Source organism: Gymnogyps californianus, chromosome 2 (genome assembly GCF_018139145.2).
Source record: "Gymnogyps californianus isolate 813 chromosome 2, ASM1813914v2, whole genome shotgun sequence".
Lineage (NCBI taxonomy): Eukaryota > Metazoa > Chordata > Aves > Accipitriformes > Cathartidae > Gymnogyps > Gymnogyps californianus.
The window spans coordinates 12,652,478-12,675,620 of record NC_059472.1 but is presented as its reverse complement, the minus strand read 5'-3'; the positions used below and the strand labels follow the sequence as shown (position 1 = coordinate 12,675,620).

Here is a 23,143-nt window from a genome sequence, read left to right as displayed (position 1 = left end):
AGAAAGCTGCACTGAGAGGGGGCCTTGTGGAAGGGAACAGAAGGTCCCTCCTTGAGCTACACATGCCTGTGTTTAGATGGCTCATGTTATTCTTCTGACTTTATAACCAATGGAGAAGTGATTTCTGCCATCCTACAGTGAGTGTCTGGAGTGAGTTAGCTAACCTGTACCCTAGAAGTGCCCATTTGTCTCTGGATGATGTGTGACCATTCCCACAGCAAGAAGCTCTTCTCCTCATACGTCAAATCTCTGAGCACACGGACTTCTGGAAGGATTTTGCTGAAAGAAGAAACTAAGTTTAAACAATGTGGAGAAACTCCAAAGAGATTCAGTATTTAGTAAGGTCACTTGTACTCTTTTGCTGATGACTCTGAAGTGCTTTTTTTGCCAGCTTTTGTTTAAATTAGACTGCAAATTGCAATTATTGGATATCTGAGAGAACATTATACAGTGCAAGCAGTGATCACGAAGCCTCTGTGATGATGGGACAGCTTAAATGAAAAAGAAAGGCCATGAAAGGATTTTTTTGAAAGCTGGAAAGCTGGAAGCTGCCATGAATAAATCTTGATGAGAGGAGAACACAGTTTGTGAGTCTTTTTCAAAGAGTATGAAAATGAATTCGGAGACCCAGTGGACCTGTGGTCCTGGGTCCCGACCGATAACGGGAAATGAACCCTTGTATTTACAGCTTTCTGGTGCAAATCCAACATGGTCTGAGTATAGTCAAATGCTGTGATATGTTTGGTGTCCCACTCTTATTTACTATTTGTATTAGGGAAATCTCAATGAATCACGGTCATAAACTAGGGCCCACATTGTCACTGTACGTATACAGAAAAGAAAAAGTTGTCCTTACTCCAGATTTTTTTACAGTCCCCATGTGGAAGGAGCTGGGAGACTCAGTCTTCTTTGAACTAAGCAATGTTCTTGATTAGCTGAGATGGCTGATTTTTAATTGCTTCTAATCAAGGCACTTAAAATGGGAAACCTGTTGGTAGCCTGTAGGAACTCTTTCCTTCACCTTCTCTTTGGACATGAATTTGTTTTATTGTATCTTAAATTAGCTTGTTGGATCCAGGAAGGAACAAAATCCTTATCTGTATTTGTGCATCATGTAGCATACAGGGGCTAAATCTTCATTGAAGTTTGTCAGTACTACCACAATACTAACAACCTCCAACCTCCACATGGGTCCAAGGCAGACAGTCATGGTTTAACCCCAGCCGGCAGCTAAGCACCACGCAGCCGCTCGCTCACTCCCCCCCACCCCTGGGATGGGGGAGAGAATCAGGAAAAAAAAACCTCGTGAGTTGAGATAAAGACAGTTTAATAGGACAGAAAGGAATGAAAAACAATGATAATGATAATAATAATATGACAATAGTAATACTAAAAGAATTAAACTACACAAAGCAAGTGGTGCACAATGCAATTGCTCACCGCTCGTTGACCGATGCCCAGTTAGTTCCTGAGCCGCGATCCCCCTCCCAGCCAACTCCCCCAGTTTATATACTGGGCATGATGTCATATGGTATGGAATAGCTCTTTGGCCAGTTTGGGTCAGCTGTCCTGGCTGTGTCCCCTCCCAGCTTCTTCTGCCCCTCCAGCCTTCTTGCTGGCTGGGCATGAGAAGCTGAAAAATCCTTGACTTAGTATAAACACTACTTAGCAACAACTAAAAACATCAGTGTGTTATCAACATTATTTTCCTACTAAATCCAAAACACAGCACTATACCAGCTACTAGGAAGAAAATTAACTCTGTCCTAGCCAAAACCAGGACACAGACAAAAGACTTTTTCTGTACCCCAAGTCTTTCCTGATTTCCCAGGTTCTTGCAGTGCCATATTTGTGCCTTGCTGACAGCCAGGAGGTCCTGTGGGGAACATGGGAGACACTTCCTCGTGACACCTTTGGGGTCTACCTAGAGGTGGCACACAGCTTTATGCCTGGCTTAGGGATAACAGATGGGTGCGAATAACTTTGGGGACATTATCAAATCTGGTGAAACTGCATGGAAGCCTGAAACTTTCCCTTCTTGGCAACATTCTCCTGTGTGAAAATTTTCACAATCTTGGGGAGAGGGGAGGGAGTAATTTTCAAGTTTTCAGAAGTTGATTGAATTTATGTCGAAGCTGTGGTGGAAAGAAATATTCTTTGTGGAAATTTAAAGAAAGATTACTTTTTTTTTTCTTTCCAAGAGAACAAACATTGTATCACAAAAAGAGTATCCACAGAACATTTTTAAGAAGCCTAAATGATTTTATTAAGCATCGTGGATGTTACTCGTGCACAACATTTGGAGCATGTACGCTGCCACTGAATAACAAGCAGTTTACATATCAAAGTGATGGAGCCTCTCTGTTGTGAGGGATTGATACCTTCAGTTCCCTGAAAACTTCATTTACTTAGCTTAGACCTTTACAGAGAAGATTCTCTTTGGCAAATCCCGTGTATAATGAACACTGCCCTGCCATCTTGGTGAACAACCCCATGCTCTTCTCCTTTCCTGTAGCTGAGCCTTGCAAGTGGCTTGTGCTTGCTGCCTCTCTGGTGCTTTTGAGGGACATTTCTCTGCGTGGTCACAGCTGCCCTTGGCCGAAGTAACCGGGGCCAGGGGTGCAGGAGAGCTCAGATGCACCCTGATGCCTTTCTGTGCCCGAACCTCTGGCAGACTAAAAAGCTGAGGTTGAAATCTGGTTTGCTTCAAAGATAGATTTTGCTGTTGGCACCTGTTATCTCAAGCTTGGGTGTCTCTCTGTCACTGCGTGGCACCTTCTGCAGTTTTGTCTTTAAGCAGTTTCAGTGTTATGTAAACATAAAAATTGTGGAAGACGGCCCAGTTTCCACATCAGGCTTTATTAATGGCCATTCCCTCCAGTTCCCTCTGACTCCTGCTTTGCTAGAGCCATTTTTTGTCTTGGTACTACATTTCCACTCATACTTGTCGGTTTTGGCGTTCTTTGGCACATGGAAGTTGTGCATTTTCTGCGATTGTGCCCAGCATTGCTGACACTCCTCTTGGGCCTGGCCAGTAAACTGAATTTGCTTGCTCTGAATACAACTTTCACATGTTATCAGCTTCCCTTTCCAGTTTGCAGTAACATTGCCTCCATAGCTAAATGCACCTCGAGTTTACAGGTGATTTCAGATGTTTGAGCATTGATTGCTATCAGGTTTGCTCAGCTCGTAGGTGCCTGCTTGTTTGGGCTAGTTGAGCTGTGCGCTTCCCCAGGTAAGTTTTTATTCCTACAGCAATTTAGGCAAACAAGTCCTCTGATGATGGGAAAAAAATATCACGGCATGCTTGTGGCCAACAGAGAACCTGAAAAATGCTGCCATTATACTAAATCCTTTGTGTTTCCACTCTCACCCCCTTGTTGGTTTGTCAGTAGAGTTAATAGCATAAAATGCTCGAGCAGCATAGGTTGTTTCTCCCTCTGAAATATACAGCATATTTGTTTCCTTGGAAAAATTGTAGTATGAAATCATGCCCACAGAGAGCTCCTCTTGAACCAATAATTGGGAAAATAGTACAGAGCAATATACTAATAAAAGTTAAGTTCTAGGTGGGTTGAAATCCACCACTGCTCACAAATTTTCGTGGGATTTAGTGAATGTTTCAGCTCTCAAAATGAGGTGTAAAGAAGTATATTTTCAAAATATAAAAGCATGTAATTTCAACTTTTCAAATGAAATGTTTCAGATATGCTGAAATGTTTTTCTTGACATTTTAAATTGAAAAGGACGAAATTGCCTGCAAACAGAACCACATATTTCACTACTATATAATATGAAATCTGAACTATGTTGCTTTCAGCAAGCAGGTCAGATCTGCAACAATGGGATTTACATTTTCACCATCAAATAAAGCCAAGTGAATCATTTGCAATGACTTTGGATTTCTGAGTATAAGTGAGGTTGGTCTGGTTAATTCAAAATGATAAGTCCACAGGCTTTTTTTTAATGAAAATAGCATCTCAAGCTCGGTTTGGTTCTACTGATTTATTTTCTCATTTTTTCTTTTTTGTTTTAGTTCAGGCATTCAAAGCCAAGAGTCCATTATCACCCACTCCTATTCCAAGCACTGTCCAGTTTACCATTAAGGAAGAACTTTTGTGTATGTTTCCTGTGTTATTGTGACTGTTTTACCAGACCTTGATTGGCAGCAGGAAAAGACATGTGCAGACTCTAAGGGTCATTATTAAACGCTGGTTCAAACCTCCAGAAACCTTCAGAAACCTGGAAAAATTAAATTTCATGCTCCAGTGCTCAGAGATTTGATTTCCACTCCCCAACCCCTCTCAAATGATGAATCATGCGGCTTAAAAGCACACACTTTGTAAAAGGAAGAAAAGATAAGAAAACCATGAAGATAAACAAAAACAGCCAGTCCTTTCCCAAAGTGTAAGGATAACTGTGCTAAATTCCCCACTTGAATCTCTCAGGGAGGCAATTGCAGGACAGCCGGCTGCTTCCCACACTTTCTCCAAAATCTTGGGTTGAAAGGGGCTTTCTGGGCACAGCTTTAACACAGAAAATGGTGTTTCTCTTCCACATTGCTAAGAATGGATGCTGTGCTGTGCCCTGCTCACGGGCAAGGGGGAGAGGTCTCATCTTCTTCCCACAGCTTTCCTGCTCTGCCGTGTATCAGCTCCTGCCTCAGCTCTAGGGCATGGCAGAGCAGAAGTTGGAGCAGTAGGTCAGGTGTGAATTGGAGACTGTTAAAGGTATTAGTCTTGTAGTCATACTTTGTTCTGTGCTTGCAACATGTCAGAACAGCATTGGTGTCCTATTGCTGGACCGGTGCTCCTGGACCCTGACATGGGGCAAACAAAGGGTTTAGTGGGATGAGGCTGGCTGGCAACCAAGAAGGAGGGACTGGTGGCTATGGGAGGAAAAAGGAGACCCTTTGTTGAGGGGAAAATACTAAGACATTTGTAGAAATATTTCCTTTCGCCCCCCACTTTAAATCCAACTCTAGAAAACACAACTGCTTTTTCTCTCTACTCTCTCTACTCACTGAAGAGCTGAAGGACCAATGGAAGAGTAAAATAGGAAAAGGACAACCAGCACAGACCTCTGAACAGCCAACCTGGGCCTGTGCTGTCGCTGGGAGAGGTGCTTTGTCTTAGCTCGGCAGCTGTACCACCTCCCGCCTCAGGGCCATGGGGAGTTTTGCTATCAATTTCCTAGGAAGCAGGACTGCACCGTGGGTCCTTGCTGAATGTCTTGATGTGTTTTATCTGTGATGGCAACCGGACCGGGGCCATGCTTCCTTGCCTGCGTCTCACCCCGCGAATGCACCTCGTTCCTGGATGACTATGGTAGGCTCCTGGCAAGGAGCTGTGGCTAAAACTGAGTTGAACGCAAGGAATAAGGAAGCCCTAATGAGGCTATAGAGCCACTTTAGCCAGGCATGATCTGAAAAATGACCTCACCAAGCTTTGACTGGGTTGGTTAGTTTTAAGTTGGATCAATTCCCTAATCCAGTATAAGAAGAAGCGGGAGGCAGAAAAGCCCCACGCAGTGGTAGCTGGAGTTGATGCTGGGCTGAAGCGTCTCTGTAACACAGCTTGAGGAGAAACCCTTGTCCAGTCCTGTTCATGGCTTTGCTGCTGGAAGGGAGTGAGAACCAACTAAATAAATGGCAAAAGCTTTTGTGGTGTATATGCCACTGATACAGTGGGTGTCGACACCAAAGAAGTTTACACAAACGCTTTTATGTTTATCTTAATTCACTGGAAAACTGCTTTTGATCTGGAACGTGTAATTTGTGAGAAGATTTTATCTCTGGTCTTGTCACAGGCATAAGAAGTATGTGTATGGGAAGTCAGTAGATTGGAAACTTATCTTGGATTTCCTTTCTTGCTTCTTGCTGTCTTGGTTTGAAAAGAAGTTTTGGCTCTTCTCTCAGTATGTTTGCCTGTATACGGCCACATTTTAAAAATAACCAAAATGAGATGAAGCATAAAACCAGAGCTTTCTCTTGTTTGCTTTTAATAAAAGGAAAATCAGAATATAATGATCTTGCTTGGAAATCAAAACTCCCTCTTAACAGCTCCTTGAGTTAAATTAGAGTCCAGCACAGAAAAGGGCTTGAAGATATTGCCCTGATCACTTTTCTTTACTTTTTTCAGAAAGGGGTTGTTTGCTGGTGTGAAGCTCAAGAAGAAGAAAAAAGGCAAGAAAGGGTTGACTATTGCAAACAAAGATGCACTGGGTAAGGCCTCATAAATCGATATTGCAACTGGGAAGATCAGGTGGGGGATTATATTATATCTAATTTTATGTGAACTCATTTGAATTGTGTCTTGGGGCTTACTATTGATAACACGGGCAGTAAACTCCTTATCACTCCCAAGTAAACAGAGAGCTAATTCATTTTGCATTGACTGTTTCATTAAGTCCACCTTCAGATTCTGTGAGTTCAGACTGCTGTATCTGGTAGAGTAAAACTAAAATATCAGCCTGAATCTTACCACAGAGAGATGACACATTTTTGAAAGTTTTTTTCTACTCTAGAGATAGATAATTCATTACAGGTGTGTAATTCCTCCAGAAGATCTGCTGCTTCTAGAAACCGTAAGAACACAACCTGAGTGGGCTCTGATGGCTGGATGGGCTGGTCGATAAAGCTGGGAGCTTTACTTAGTAGCAGTTCTCCTCTTAAATGTACTGTAGTTATTTTATTTTATTTTTTTACTTTTAATAATTATTTTTTATTTTTAACAGATGTGGGTACATCCATAAGACATGCAGAGTCTCCTATTTCTTTCCCTTAACACACCATTGGTTTCCAAGCTAAGGATATATTCCCCTGCACGTTCTACCACTGTCATTTTTCTCCTATCACCACAGTCCTCCCATTCACCAAAACCTGTAGTTCAGCCACAACAGTCTTCACCTTCTGTAGTTTTATTCTGCAGTGTCATGCCTCAGATTTCATGGAATTTTTAAAACATGGACTACTATGTGTTTAGTGCAGCCCTTGCATTACAGTGTTGTAATAAACCAGCCATGTGTGTCTTGACTCACTGTTGGGCAGAAACAGGAATACATATTTTGTGCCATAAGCATTATTTAGCTAAAGGGCAGGACTTTTAAAAAGATTCTCCTCTGGTCCTTACAGCAAGGGGTTTGGGCTTTTGGAGCAGAGAAAACTAAAGACCATTAAACCTCTTAGTAATTACCAATAAGTTGGAGTTTATTTATCTTATGCTTCATGAAATATACAATGCACTACAAGATACACTATACTGTAATTTGCTTCAGTCTTCCATGTGAGCATTCAGATCTCTGTTTATTTCAAATGATTGTGTTTTTGTTTGAATCATTGGATAGATTGGGGACCTTCATCTATTTCATTAATGTCTTTGTTGCTGAAGAGTCTGAACTAGCAAAGATACAGCAATCACGAGTTCTCTCTTGTCTTGATTGGGATTTGGGTTTAGGAGATCTATTGGGGAAGTGTGCAGTAGGGGAACGTTTTCACTCACTGAACCATTTGCATTTTCTGTCACTGGATCCATACAGGGGAATAATTCCTGCTGGTCGGTTATGCACAACATACGTACGGTTATTGAAAGGAAAAAAGGATAGTGATTCAGATATTAAAATGTCAGGAAAATGGAGCTGTAAAGGGAAAGAAGCATTGCAAAGAGTTTACATCTCAATAGAAACAACATGGAACTCACAAAAAGTGGTCCAGGCAGGGAGTCACGCTGACACATGCCTGTCCCCCAACTCGGGGGAAGTTTTATCTGCTTTAGCCTCAGAGCACACAATACAGACTACTACAAGCCCATAATCAAACAGTATGTTCTAGAGTAAGTAGGACATGGAGAGTAATCATGGGAACTTGGTGCCACAGATGCAAAACTATGGACAGATGCCTTTGCCTCAAGGGCTGAAGATCAGGCTATGCCTACATGGATACAGAGACAAGTTCACCTTCCCTGTGTTCTAGAGAGGCTGGACAAGAGCCAGAGGGGCAGTCGGGGAGCATATATATTTTATGAGATTGCTAGTGGAGGAACCTCCACTGAGCATATGTAACATGAGATTGCTAGTGGAGGAGCCTTCATGGAGCTGGCTCATGCCTGGCTGCATTGCAACACAAGCAAAAGTTGTGTCTGTCTGTACCTGTCTGGTGATTTGCCTCGGAGTAGGGTCTTGTGGAAGCCAGCCGAAAAAGGAACATTCAGACCTGATGAGAGATGTCCAAGTGGGTTTTACTGTACAATGGATGGCCCTTTGCTACCATCACCAGTTTCTAAACAACCCTCAAGTGACCATGCCTTTGCAAAGAGACAAGGAAGCACTATTACAACCCTTTGTCTAGTTTTGTAGTGGGAGTGCAGTGCCGTTGAGTACTTGCAGAAAATGCACTTGGATGTGTTTCCTTTCATTTGATGCAAGGTCATCCATAAGGTCACCTAAGCCCCTGGATATTGCTGGGCAAGTCATCTTTACTGTTGCAGGTACCACTTGACAGCTTCTAGACTAGAAATAACTTACGTCCAGAGTCACTGAACATTTCTTGCTTATAAATGTAATTACTGGAATGAACTACAGGCACCCAAATTTTAAACTTTCACCTAAAACACACGGCTCCCTTCCCAAGGCAGGTGTTGAACACAGACATGCTTGGCAAGGGGCAGAGATGCTGGTAGGACTTCTGTCAGACCAGGAGGACAAAGCAGAGCAGTGTGGGAAGGGCTTCTCTGGCCAAATGTAGGTTTGTACATCTCAGCTAGTTGCTGAGATTCTCTTTATGGTTAGGAAGAAAAATAAGCACTTCTGGAAGCAATTTGTCTCATCTGAGTATAACTGTCTACAAAAGATCCCATGAATCATGCTCTTCAACTCTCTTTTTCTGTCCTTGATCTTCCAGTTCATCATCTCTGCAAAGAGGAAAGGTGAGAAATGATTTCTAAGCTAGGCTCCGCTTTGGTCGCTTGGAAGGGACTGAAGTGTGTCAAAGTGTTACGACAAACCATGGATGGCAGACTCACTGCTGCAAAGTAATATGTGCAAAACCCAGCAATAGTCTGTCCCACTGTCTTTCTAGCAGATGAGAGATGGGGCAGTCAGATGTAACTAGTGTGCATGTGCCTGTTGTGGGTGCACATGGGGTGAAGAGCGTGGCTACAGCCACAATTTATGTGGTATATGATTTTGCACAGGTGGGGAGCTGCTGCTGTAATCAATACTGCTCAATACAAACCACTACTGTATCTCTAATTGTGATACTCAAATAAATAAAATATTCAGTTCATGCTGATGAATTCACTGCTCTGCTCCAAGTTAGCTTTTTGCTAGTAGAAATCAGAGCTGGGTTTTACTTTCTTGATTGTTTTCTTCATCAGGTGATCATGATGAAAATGCAAATCTTCACCATGACACTCTCAGAAGACAAGAAGAGAGAGAGGAAGACCTAATGAATAGCGATGCACTGTCCAATGTTTTTGGATCCTTAAGCCCAAAGAGGAAAAGGTGCTCCTTGGTGTACCTTACCTAACATCCCCCAAAACACCTTTTTCATCCTTCTCAGGAATGGCATTGCCCTAGGACAATACATCTGCTGACAGAAAATCCATTTCCTGACAGCAGTGATCCCTTCGCTCGTGCTCTCCCACATGACAGAGTGGGATGTACTTGTCAGCAAAATATTATCAGCTCAAGACAGATTGTCACCAGATGCTATCCAGTGCAGGGAGAGATTGAAATGGATGCTGAGAGTGCCTCAACTGTGCTAATGAACTCTGCTAATGAAAATGAGCCAAAGGGGACAGCAATCTCTATAGCCAAGAGATTGTGTAGTAGTTTTTTTCATACAGGGGAGGAATGGAGTCAGGTTTGATGGGATCAACAAGTGAAATTATTCCCACGCATGGCAGGTAGCTGCACTGGTCTGTGTGGATGCAAAACATTTCCCTATTACCAAGTATATGAGAAAGATAGTGAAGGTCTCTGCTGATGAAATCAAGCCTAACAGTTCCCAGCAAAGCTATCTGCCATAAACAATGCTTGCTTAGTGACGAGAAGTCTTTCCAACATGTGTCCAAGTACCAGCTCTTGCCTAGAGATGCCTAATGACCTGTTTTGTCGTTTAAACAGGGCAAAGCTGGTGACCAGAATTCACGAAGAGGAGATGAAATCCCAGAACTACCAGGTGAGCAGGGGGTGACGACCCTTATGCACCTGTGAAATCCCCAGGCAGGCTGGACCTGAGCCCAGGAGTGCGCCTGGTGTCCTTGTGCCCCACAGATTGCCATCACCATCATCGAGGCCAGGCAGCTGGTGGGTGAGAACATCGACCCTGTGGTAATCATCGAGATAGGTGACGAGAAGAAGCAAACGACAGTAAAGGAAGGCACAAATGCCCCTTTCTACAATGAGGTAGGTGCTTTCTCTTGAAGAAGGCACTTTCTTCAGTGGCTCTGGGTGGCCTTCACCACTTGGTAGCTCCAAAGGGGATGAACTAATTTTGTAGCACCTGCATGTCTGAGCAGAGAGCTCTGTCCAGAAGATGTTTGAGTTTCAAGCTTGGCCAAGCACTGGCAATAGCTCCCTTGGGTTTAGCTCTATTTGCTCTTTCTCTTCTCAAGCTCTGTCCATCCTGTTCCCCCCCCCTCCACTGCATCCTGCCCTACTACCATTGCCTCTGCGTTTTTTCAAATGATCCATTTGGGAGTTTTGTCTAAACTGCCCCCCCCCCCCTTCCCTTTTCTACCATTTCACTGTTTCAGCCTTTCCTTGGCATGTGTTTGTCCCAGCTGGTGATAAATGAGACCAAAACAGCTCCCCAAACCAACCAGTCCTTTGGGCTTCCTTGTGCCTCCTGTCCCTTTTGACAATACCCTCTGATGCGGAGTGAGGGCCACGGGCATTTGCAAAGGGCAGTGCTGCGCAGCCATGCAAGGAGGAGAGTAGAAAACAGGTCTGGGCCACGGCAGACATGAACCAGGGAGCAAGGAAAGGGTTTTGCTGTGTCCACCACCGCCTCCCCAGCACCCCCAGTGTCTCACCGGGGCTCTGTGCAGTAACCCAAAAAGCTACACCATGCTGCTGACAGCGCTGGGTACCAGCACAAGGACAATTCTGATCTGCTGTCCCCTTTTCCCACAGTACTTTGTGTTTGATTTCGTTGGACCGCAGGTGTTCCTGTTCGACAAAATAATCAACATCTCTGTAAGTACCTAGGAAAGCTTAGCACAGTAAGTAAAAGTCATTGTTGTTTGTGTTGCTTCGGCCCTAAATGATTCTCCTTAATGTAATTAAAAAGAGAAATAATTTTATGTACCAAGAGTGCTATAAAGTCAGCATGAAGTATAGGAAAGAGAATGGATAGGGGAGAGGAAAAGGAGGAAAGGCAGCTGCCAATGATTTGAAGGAACATAACCCTAAAGGAAGATTAAGTGTGCATTTTTAGGGACACTCATTGCTGTCTTGGCAATCTGCAAGGTAGAATGAGAAAATTCAGTTTAGTTAACTCTTGTCAGCACTGTCTTCATCCCTCTGATTTTCAAGCTGACACTTGTTTCAAATGACTGAGTTGAAACTTCTGGCTTACCTCAGTTCCTCAGATACAACTGTTTCTAACTAAGCTATCCAGGTACCTTATCCTCAGCAGTGGCTCTCAGGCTGTCTGGGAGTGTCAGTGGCTGGTTGCTATTAGCATGGGAGTGGGCTCCAAGCTTTCAGTGCTGCTCCCCCTGCTTGCTGCAAGTAAAGTCCCGGTGAAGCTATGTGACATTTCAGAACAGCCCTGATGGAAGACACACATGCTCTTGGATTTGGGGCATTAGATAATGATTTGCAGTTTGGAAGGCCAAGTCTATGGAGCCATGCTAATTATCTTACCTGAGCCTCCTGAGGTTCATCACCACATTTAGCAAAGCTACTAAAGAATTAAGGAAGATCTCATGAGACTCTGGACAGTGCTGTATTTGTATTACTTAGAAATATCACAAGCTATGCCCTTCATGAGCTGTTTCTTGCATTTCTACTGCCAAAAGTCCCACCATGTGGCCAGACAAACAAACAGTGAGTTGTTGCCCCAGGAAAGGTTCTTTTTCCCTGAAATGCTTTGTCCATTTCAAAAAAGTACACCAGGAAAGGGTCTGTGCTGGTTGTGCTTGACAGACACAGGCAGTGGTCCGGAGCTATAGGAAACATCTGTGCAAAACCTCTTAGAGATGTTCACTGTGTACCTGCTTTGCTGAGCTGCTAATATAATGACTTTTCCCAGCTACAGAAATAAAAGTGTTCATTTACACACAGCCAGCTGGACAGCTAGGTTTTCAATGCTGGTAGTAAATTGACAGTCTGAATCCTAAGCTCCAGTTCAAATCCACTGTATTACATACACAGCTCAAATATATGAAATTCATACCTACATAAGGTATCTGCAGGTCTGACCTTCACTTATCCCTGAGGATAGAGTTTATTACAGGCTGACAATGGCCCATCTTTTGCATGGGAGTAGGTATCATCTCACTGTTATGACATATCACAGTGTATGGCCCCTATATGTGTTTCTGACATGGTTAGTATCAGCACAGTACTGAGGCATCAGCTCTTGTGAGCTACTGCTGCTTGGGGATGTATAGTTATTTTTCTCCAAGATATGGCCAGTCTTTCCAATCTCACATTCTTTTGATAAGGATTCCATATATCCAGTGGTGAAGGGGAGAGTGCCAGCTTTCTGAGTGTGTTGGGGGTGTGGGGAAATGTGTCACCATTACCTGCTGTAAATCTGCAAACTTATTTGATTTATAGCTGGTGAAGGTGCAACACTAAGAAATTAAATGTCTTCTAGATAAAAATGAGTTTTTTAAACTAACCCAGCCCAGTGCTCATGTATGCTACTGAAAACAGAGATTCATTACCTTGCAACATAGTTTTGGAGAATGCAATATATCAAGGGAATAGAAACAAAATAGAGGAAGTATGTGTGCCGGGAGTGAAGGAAACCCTGGGGGATGGAAAGTTTCACAGCATTTGCTTAGCATGAATCTCACTTAAGGAGAAACAAAGATTGGCAGCCTCCATTACCAGCAATCATTCATGCACTGAATTTGGTTAATCTGTGAAAACGAACTCATCTGCATATGGAAGCTCAAGGAAAACAAAAAAGATTAGTGCCGTTGTCCATCAGTTCAGCAGTTAGTCAAACCCTGCATTTGAGTGGAAAATGAGATTTTCAATTTCTCAGCACCTGCTAATTAATAGATTTTTTCTTCATTAATATCTTCCAGTGCATTCCAGCAACCTTGTAGTATGACATAGTAAAACTGAGATGCTCCTGTCATGTAAACCTGTATCTCCAGTACTGAAATACTCCCCCATTTAACACTGTGCGTGCATGTCCTCATTCAGAAAATCTGAAGAAATCCTTCAGTCATCTATAGAGTCAATCAAGTGTGAAAAGACACAAACTTTTAATTAGATACAATGTAGATGTGATGCTCCCTCTCAGAGAGTAAAAGAGGTGTTTGCTATAAGCTTCATGCTCACCCACTTTGTTACATTAGAAAAAACATGCTTGAAAAAAAAGTACCAGGAAAGATGTAGAGTATTTAATAGAAGCAGTGAGTTATTTCCTCAGCAGTTAAAAGCAACGTGTACTACAGGGAGTGGAAATCCCCATCATTCCAGTGGGAACAGGGGGCATTTACCCAAGGGCACCACATTTCACACAGCAGATCTCAAGAATGGAGAAGTGAGGTTTACAGATTTAACATTTAACACTCTCTGAACATGCTGTCATGCCCTGGAGAGAAAATGTAAAGAGCAATGAGACAACACCACCTTGGACTCACCACATATCCTCCTCTTGTTTCTGTGTCTTAAAGAAACTCCTCTTTTTTTTTGACTACAGAAAGGCTACAGCCTTCTTCCCCCTTCAATCCATCCTCTGTTGGATCAGTCGATTTGGGCAAGCTCCTGTTTCCATGTAGTTCCTCCAAAGCTGTGATTTTGCCTGGCTTCAGGATGAAACCCACCAGTTTTCATGGCTTCTTCCCCACCCCTGTGTGCCCTAGTCCAACCTCATAGGAGCAAGGGTCCACTGCTATGATGGGATCTGGCAGCATCAGGGATTGAGGAAAAACAGCACCAGTGCTTGAAGCATTGGCTTCACACTGGCTCCTCTGCCACATGAAAGTTGCTTAATTTTTAAGCTTTAATAGTAGAGTGAAATAAAACTGGTCCTTTGTCCGCTCTTGATTTTTCAGCCCTAGAAACTCCTTCCATGTTGAAGTGAGGAATTACCAAGGACAAGTGAGTGCGTTCCCTAAATCACAGGGGCACAGTGGCCCCAGGCCTTTAACAGGGAATGACATTATGTTGCAACTAGAAACCTCCTGAATTTTCTGGTAGATCTTGAAGAAGGTGTCAGTGATCTTTATTTTGGAACGTATATCTCCTGGTCTTGAAGAAAAATGCACAAAATGAAGTCACGTGACAAATCCAATGCAAAATCACACAAGTCTTGTATCCCTATCTAGGATGTATAGGTCCAAAGCCAGGGTATGATGTCTTCCAGACTCCTAAAATGCTCTCAGAGGCTTGGTTGTTTAGCTCCAACATTTAGATTTAGCTTCTGTGGACTCAAATCCCATGGGCTTAGTTTCTCTTTGCAGTTTAGCCAAAGTGTTCCAGACAATTCAGCCTGCTTTCAGAAGCTTTTCCACAACCAAGGAATAGGTTTCAACCTTTTAAGCTATTCTGAAATCAAGTGAGATACATTTTTTGAGAAATGCAGTTCTAGAGCCAATCTTCCCTTAGAAGATGTTGCTAGCCTCTGCCTTGTCTGTAAAGTGAAGCACATGAATGTATCTGAAGACCAGGCACAGAAGTACATAGCTCCAGGAATCATGACAAAGGAAAGTTATTAATTAAATTTGAATTAAATTAAATTAAAGTCATTACTTGGCAGGAAGGATAAGGAGACAGACTTGCTGGGGCTTGCTTGCTGTCTCATTTACATCTATATCACTTCTCTGATTTTATTAATATTGTGGGGGGTAAATCAGAATTGAGTCTCTTGGTTTATGTGCACATTGAAATGTTGCAAAGAAACACTTTAATTCTTTCTCCTCTGGGTGTACTCAGTTCTTACGGCAATTCAGCTATTGCACAGAAGGTGATACGATTTCTGCCGCCTAGTGTGAAACCAGTTATGCCCCATGTGTTTATATTCATTATGATTTATTTAAAACTGCCAGGATAAGTAGTATAACTGCATCTGCTCTGAAGACACATCCATCTGATTCCCGCTGTATATAATCCTGGGACCTGGGATGAACCTGTGTGATTCCACTTGGATGCAACTATATTGGTTTCTAAATTGACACAATATTGGGTAAAGAACAGATCTCAAATGCTTGCTGTATCTGCTGTGGCTATGTACACCCAATTTTGGGTGGTGCTGGATGTCGCTGCTTATTACCTCTGAACCAACTGTGATCTTTGTTTGGATTGCTCTTTCTTATGCTGACTGGGAAGAGAGATAGTGACATTCTTTAACCGACCTCTTTCTAACAGGTTATGCACAATAAACTGATCGGGAGTGTGCTGATAGGCTCCTTTAAAGTAGATCTGGGGACAGTGTATGGTCAGCCAGGTAAGCAGTGCATTTTCTGCCCTTTTTGGCGGTTAAATGAGATGTGAGGCAGGGAAAGAGAGGAGAGGGAGATGTGCTGCTTTTCCACTTAGATGCTTGTGGTTTATGCCAAGGGATAAACTTAATAAGGTTTTTGGAAGGGTTGTTTTCCTATTTGGATACCAGAGTACCAGTCCAATTTTTGGAAGAATGTTCAACACTGAAAACACCTTGACAATCTGCCCATTGGTGGGAAGCCCTTATCAAGGATGGCTTTTCTTTAGGGGGTTGGAATGGGCAGCTGAATGCTCTACAAAACCCAACTCCACTCCTTCATTACAGAGCATCCAAAGCTCTGCCACATGTGTTGGGGTAGAAGAGGTGGAGGGAGGGAGAGTGGGAGGGAGCATGGAAGGAATGGTGAGGAGAGCACTAGACGAGAAGAGGAGGAAACCATAATGGGAGAGAGAAGAAGGAGATGACAAAGAGGTGACCGTGGGTCCACTTGACCTGCCATCTTCAGAGCTGTCCAGTGGTTTCTGAAATTTGAAGCTAAGAAAAGATCACCTAGCCCTTTTTTGGCCTGTTTTTACAACCATCCACAAAACATGTACCTGTGTCTCTTCCATAATTACTCAAGGACCCGGTCTCTTCTCAGTCTTTGGGAACGAAGGTATTTAGGCCACTTGCTATAGATGTCACCCAGTTACAGCAAAAGTGTAGAGTCATTCAGGCCACCCTCTCTTCAGGGCTCCTGCAAGAGTCAGTAGAGAGAAATGGCCTGACTGAAGTGAGCAGTCTACATCTGTACTCATACTGTGTTAGTCTCTGAATTCTGTCCTGTATTTCCAACTCACGCTTTTACAGGAGGGTGGTGTCTGAGGGTTGATCTTGAGCTCGTATCCCTGGTACGCTCTGGTATCTCCCTCTCACTCCTTTATACACCCAAGGTGATGGCCAAGGACTTAATGTAAGGTTTTAGGACCTTGCTCGAGGGGGGTTGCTGAAGCAGGGCTGCAGCAAGGGCTGTTTTCGGTGAATTGTCTTGTGCATTTTCCCACTGGAAAGGTGGAGCTGAACCTGCTTCTGGCTGCTTCTTCTTCCTCTGATGGCTGTCCACCCTCCTTCCTCCCTTTCTCAGCTGGCTGCCAGTGTTACACCTGGCCCCAGTTCCCCACAAGGGTTTTGCTGCTGGAGAGTTCTGAGATCTTCAGACAGTTCTCATCAAAAAGTTGCCTTTCCTCATAAAGCCACAGCCATAATTGAGCTACTGAAATCTCACCCAACCTTCCACTGGTCTTTAGTCACTGATCTCAGTAACTATTGATGAAAATGAGCTTGTTCCTGACGAGCTCTAGATCAATCCTTCGTTTGCCTTTTTGGTCACACAACATTTTGGACCCTCTAGATGTGCCTGGTAAACAAGTGTACTTTAGCATGCTTCTCCTGAAAGCACAAATGTTGTTTGCAGTGCCCTTTCTGGGAGTGGAAAGGAGAAATATTTGCATTTTTTGCATCCTCTATTTGGGTGTTTAAGTTTGTCCTTCTTACAGGTCATCGGTTTTGTGACAAGTGGGCACTTCTCACAGACCCTGCTGACATTAGGATGGGAGCCAAGGGATACCTGAAGTGTGACATCAGTGTGACTGGGAAAGGTGATGCAATACAAGCTATGCAGAAAACAGCTGATACTGAGGAGCAGATTGAAAAGTACTGCAATAGTTTCTTTTTTACTGCTTTCTTCTTTACTAAGTACCTCAAGAAGAGTCCTCTGCTCTCCTTTCAGTCTTTTCCTTGCTAACTCAGGGTTAATAGCAGGATAGCATTGTACACCTGGCTGCTCTGATGTGCTCAAAGAGAGTTTTTACAATCCTCTCAACTAAATTAAAGGGCATGTTAGGGTCACTTCTCTGCAGCTGATAGAGTTGACCATGCCCTGTGGCTAAGTGCCAGATTATCCCTGACAGAAGGTTCATTGATCTGAAACCAGTTAAATATTTCTGAAAAGCAGTGAACTAAGAAGAAAAAATATGAAGAAAAGCTATTCATTCTCCTCTATCAGATGTGTGTGCATGGATATTTTCCATATCCTTAGATAAACTCAAGTGCATTAGCATTGTCCATGCGAAATAGAGAAGTTCAAGGTGGTAAAGTATGCTGCCAGCATACTTTAAATTTTAGAGGAGCAATGTTTCTGGTCAGTACTGACATACTGGACCAGGTCCATGGAGAGTCACCAAGATGATGGAGGGCTGGAGCACATGGTCTACAGGGAAAGCTGTGTGTGTTGGGGGCGGGTGTTGGTTTCTGGAACCTTAAGAAGAGCAGGTTAAGGGGTATCCTACATGAAGAGGGCAGAGCCAGACTCTTTTCAGAGGAATACAGCAGGAGGATGAGAGGCTTTGGACACAGGTTAGAACAAGGAAGTTTCAGAACAGATACAAGAGGGTTTTTTTACCATGAAGGTGGTCAAATGTAACAGGGGCCCAGAGAGAGTGGGGAATCTCCATCCTTGGAGATATTCAGAGTTTACTGGACAAGGTCCTAAGCAACCTGATCTAACTGGCCCTGGTTCTGTATCACATAGACAAGTTTGCTGAGTAATGCTGTATCATTTTCTCACAGTAACCAGAAAATGTTTTGGTTTACATGCAGAAGCAAATTCATACACCTTTTTGTGTCTTCTCAGGACGCAAGCTAACTCGAGATGACAATTTTGTTGGAAAAAATATCACTTCATTGTCTGAGTTTTCAATTTTAAGGAAATGGTTTCTTTTTTCTTTCAGGAACCTCTTGATCCCCAAAGGCTTTCCTTCTGAAAGACCGTGGGCCAGATTTTATGTGAGAATTTACAAAGCAGAAGGACTTCCGAAGATGAACTCTAGCATCATGGCCAATGTCACCAAGGCATTCATAGGCGACAGTAAGGACCTTGTGGATCCCTATGTGGTGGTCATGTTTGCAGGTCAAATGGTAATTGGGATCCTCTTGATCACAAATGTAGGCCTTCTTTCCTATTAGCTGTGCTATAGCCAGGTGATTATGCTGATGTCCTTTAACTTAGAGTTACATAAATTAAGTAAACACATATTTCTGTCATCAGAAAGAAAATTTTCAGTTCTTAAATTATGCAAGAACAAAGTGATGGAAACACTTAATGCCAGCAGATCTAATATCAGCCTCACAGCAGTAGGTTAGAGTCAGGCAGCAGGAGGGGAAAGAGAATTCTGTAGATCTGTTACTAAAACATCAAGTTACAAGACAGCGAATTACCTAGTGCGGTATTAGGTAAGTGCTATGTTCTGGTCTCCCTAGAGTGAAAAAAGGAAGCAGGGCTGAAATCAGTAAAGATGGTTCAATCTGGATTTTAGGGCTGTGTATTGACTTCTGAATTAGTCTGCTGTAATTCAGGACCCTTACAGCTTTTCTGTGGGTAGCAGAAGAGGAAGCATTTCAGTAGACTCTGTCTCAGTGTTGCCTGGCTTCATTGCTCTCAGAGCTCCTTCAACATCAAACATGGTGCTACAGAGAGCTGCTGAGAGGAGCCTTCTGACTTTGGTGGAAGAGGAGCACAGAGGAGGTCCAGGGGGCTAGTTCCTCTGGGGTGCACCCATGAAACACTGTGTTAGGGAGCTTGTCTTGATTATTGGTGTAAATAAGGAAAGAATCAAACTGGAAACGATTTTAAGCCAGCGATGTTTTCTGTGTGCAAGGAAGCCTTAGGAGGAACTCCAGTTAGTCCTTTACAGATGTTTCAGGCATGAGAATGAGGCCCTTGGTGCTGATTTCATTTTTTGTTGTGAATCCAAATTGCAAAGTATTACATCTCAAACTACTATGTGTTAAAATGGTCAAATGCATGCAGCTACTTCAGGTTTAACAGAGGGCTGAAGAAGACATAAGAATGGATCACTGATGTGAGATTGCACAGTGGTGTGTAAAATATGGGTTTAGAGGTTTCATTGGTGGGTTTCCTGATTGGGTTCTCCCCACCAAATGTGAAAGTAGAAGGCCTGCCACAGTCTGTGGCTGCACAAACTGTGATACGGTCCTGCCGTCTCCTTCAGGCTAGGAGGAATAGCTCTAGTTTCTACATCCCTAGCACACAGGCATACGCCCAGAACACGAGCCACAGTAATCATATTTTATACTAGATAAATTACCTCATTTAAGGTAATTCCATTGGTACACGCAGCCTGGCAGCTGTAATGAATTTCATCTTTTATGAGACAAACTGCGCTGCATTACCACTACCGAGGTATTTCAAAAGCCATTTGAAGATGTGCATTTTGTAGCAAAAATGCCAAAGTCTGGCTTCACAGATATGTTTTGTGCATAAGGGCCCTGAAGAATTAGATCTTATTCCAGGCTCTGCTGTGGGCAGGTGAGAATTCTTCAGCCATAATGTGGTCTTTTATTAGATATGGAGGGGAAAATAAACAAGCTAATAGAAAAGCCGAAGTACTTTCAAGATAGGATATTTGTGCTTTAAAAATGACTGGAGAGATGTTGCTAAGTGCAATTTGTGCTTTACTCATTGCCATTCTCCAGAGCTCTGGGGATAAAATTGCTGGACTTTCATTTCAGGGTCGGACAACAGTGCAAAAGAACTGCGCAGATCCGGTATGGCACGAACAGATTATCTTCAAGGAAATGTTCCCTCCACTCTGCCGAAGAGTCAAAATCCAGGTCTGGGATGAAGGCAGCGTGAATGATGTGGCCTTAGCCACCCACTTCATTGACTTGAAGAAAATATCAAATGAACAAGACGGTGACAAAGGTAAAGGGGAAAATGTCTGTTCCAGAATACGCCCTTAAGGTAAAATCTATTTGCTTGGGATCTGGGCACTGGCTAATCCCATTTTAGGAATGCCCAGAACTCAAGTGAACATCCATAGTTTTCGTTGGTTCTGAGAGACCTTCTCTTGCTTAATTTGAAGTTATATTACATTGTGGTTGGTGCATGGTGGTCTATCACTGCCTTTCTTGGTACAGAGCTGCTACATAATTTGGTACCTTCTTTGTGACTGTGGCAATAGTCTGCTCTAGTCCATTAGGGATGACTGATGTAAGTCTATAGTATGTGCGAGATTCTGTCGGGCAGTGAAAGCACAAAGTGCAAATCACGGGTAGAGCAGGCTTGTGTTTTTGATCTACCCAGTAAGAGCAAAGTGTTTAGGTAAGGCTCAGCTGGGTGTTATCACAGCTCAAGGAGGTACCATGGACTAGTGTGTTTGTCCTCACATATGTGAGGTAAAGCTCACTGTCTGGAGTCTTTTCACTGATGTTTGAGTCTACATGTATAGCCTTATTTATGTTGTGTGATCTTCATGTGGAACGTGGTCAGTTATCAGAGCTCAGCAAAGGCACAGTAACTCCTTAAACTTGGCAATTCAAATGTGTATCTGAGTCCTTAATCAGAAAATGAAAGATGAATCATATAAACTGAGTAGTGACATGGCCTTGGGAACAGTTTGGACAGGGTTCCTCTCCCACCATGTCCCAGCTCTCAGTCTATGGGAGCAAGCTCTTTTTTTCAAGAGGTGCAATAGGCGTCATGCCGCAGCACATGTAGTACGAACATCCGAGAAAGAGCTCCTTACCAGCAGAGTCCCTGGTTGGGTATTGACAGAGGCTCCTTGGTGCCCAAGAATTGCCCTGCAAAACAATGCGCTATATGAGGTGGTCCCCACCTGCATAGCAATGGGTCCAGATTTGGCTTTTGGTGTGCAAGAGGCAAGATTTCTTGGAGCAGACAATGAGGACAGCGTGCTAACACCTAACGGAAATGCCATAAAAGGTGCTTTATCTCCAGGGTTTTTGCCTACCTTTGGGCCTGCCTGGATCAATCTCTATGGCTCACCCAGGAACCACAGCCTCATGGATGATCACCAGGAGCTTAACGAAGGTTTTGGAGAAGGGGTCTCCTTCAGGGGACGTCTCTTCCTTGAGATTGCTGTGGAGATACTTTCAGGAGGAGCCCGTGAGTCAAAGTTTTCAAGTATTATCAAGGATATCAAATTGCCATCTAAAGATAAAGACTTCAAAGCACCCAAAGGAAAAGACAAAACTGAGAAAGCAGGAGAGGATCGAAAGTCAGCTTCTCCTTCAGATAAGATGAACTCAACTCAAGTGGAAGTCGAGCCATTCGATATGCTTTCAGAGGTCGGTATGATATTAAGAGGTTGATTGACATGTGTCCCTAAATCTCCAAGGATGACACTGATGTGTGTATTTGGGTTCAGGCCATGTAATACTGCTTTTACGTGCTCCCTACAGCTTCTCCATGCCTCCATAGACTTGGGACCTTCCCATAATAATGCAGCACAAATGGAGCATTAATGTGTACCTGTAACTCATAAAAAAAATCTCAAGTAGGACTTGGTTTCCATAAAACTTAGTCTCCTGTCCTGTTGTCCCTTCTGCACTAGCTGTATCCTTGTGTTGCTACTAGAAACTTATATGATGTAATATCTGCTAAATGACAGAGAGCCGATGGGGGCAGCTGGTCATTATAAAGTCTGATTTCCTGCATTCATTTGAGAAAATCGGTAGTTGTCAATTGAAGTCAGTAGGGAATCACTGACACAGAATTTGTGCAAATGCAGAGAGATACAGCCTAGCCTGTTTTACTCTCCTCCTTTAACCCTGCATTGCCAATGCAGTTTTAGATTGCTAACCTCTTTAGGAGAGGGGCTGCAAATCACGTGCTCAGTCTCAACTGATGTTAACTGATGTTACTTTCCTAACTCCACCTGTTGTACTGGGTTACATCATAGGAAGATCTGTGCTACGATGCTTTGAGAAGGTTGTGCAGTTGTGGCAGGGCATGTGGGCTCAGGTGCTGAGCCAATACTTGAGCTTTGATTCTCTCTATCACGTCACTGTCTGGGAGCAACAACACATTGGTGCATATGCAAGCTCTATTTTTTTTTACCCAATAAATAGGAAGAAAAATATTCTCATAACCAATTTTCTTCCCACTTCAGTATGTCATTGATCAAGATTTTGGCTTTTGTAGTGGGAGTCCCACCTTGAGTGCTTAAGGCACTCATGTCCTTTATTAGGTCTGATTCTTGGTCTTTTGACTCCATCTCTACAAGTAAATAGGAGAGGAGAAATTGTTCTTTGGTCTTGAGGCCTAGCCTTGCCAAGTGCTCTTCCTTGGCCTTGGCATTGCTGGCATGAGTGCTAGCTGAAGCAGGTCAAGGAGTGTGTTAGCAGAGAAATGGCATGGGTAATTGCAAGCCAGTTGTGTGAACCTGTGCCCTGGTCTTGCTTTATATACTCATATAGTTGTAAATTGCCTCTGTTCCTCAGTTCTTCTCTGAAGATTGTAATAGAGGTGACATGAGAAGAAATTTATTTCCATATAGATTTTCCTTTATATGGAAGAAAGCCATTATTGTGAGCAGCTCAAACACTATGGTCTTACGTGCTAGCTAAATACTCCAGGTAGAGGAACAAACCCTGCTGTAACACCAATAAATATTAATAGTAGTGATAAGGATTTATTTCTGGCTACTGTGC

The 23,143-nt window shown here is 43.1% G+C and overlaps 1 protein-coding gene across 1 annotated transcript in view; it reads left to right on the top strand.

Moving 5' to 3' along the window:
* Positions 1-23,143, top strand: part of FER1L6 (fer-1 like family member 6) — a 125,066-nt gene that overhangs the window by 48,068 nt on the left and 53,855 nt on the right. The window contains exons 2-11 of the mRNA XM_050892928.1: positions 6,141-6,223; positions 9,372-9,498; positions 10,123-10,177; positions 10,273-10,404; positions 11,134-11,196; positions 15,556-15,634; positions 17,167-17,323; positions 18,400-18,586; positions 20,201-20,393; positions 21,429-21,778. Of these exons, the coding sequence (XP_050748885.1) occupies positions 6,141-6,223; positions 9,372-9,498; positions 10,123-10,177; positions 10,273-10,404; positions 11,134-11,196; positions 15,556-15,634; positions 17,167-17,323; positions 18,400-18,586; positions 20,201-20,393; positions 21,429-21,778 (1,426 nt within the window). The remainder of the gene's footprint in view (positions 1-6,140; positions 6,224-9,371; positions 9,499-10,122; positions 10,178-10,272; positions 10,405-11,133; positions 11,197-15,555; positions 15,635-17,166; positions 17,324-18,399; positions 18,587-20,200; positions 20,394-21,428; positions 21,779-23,143) is intronic.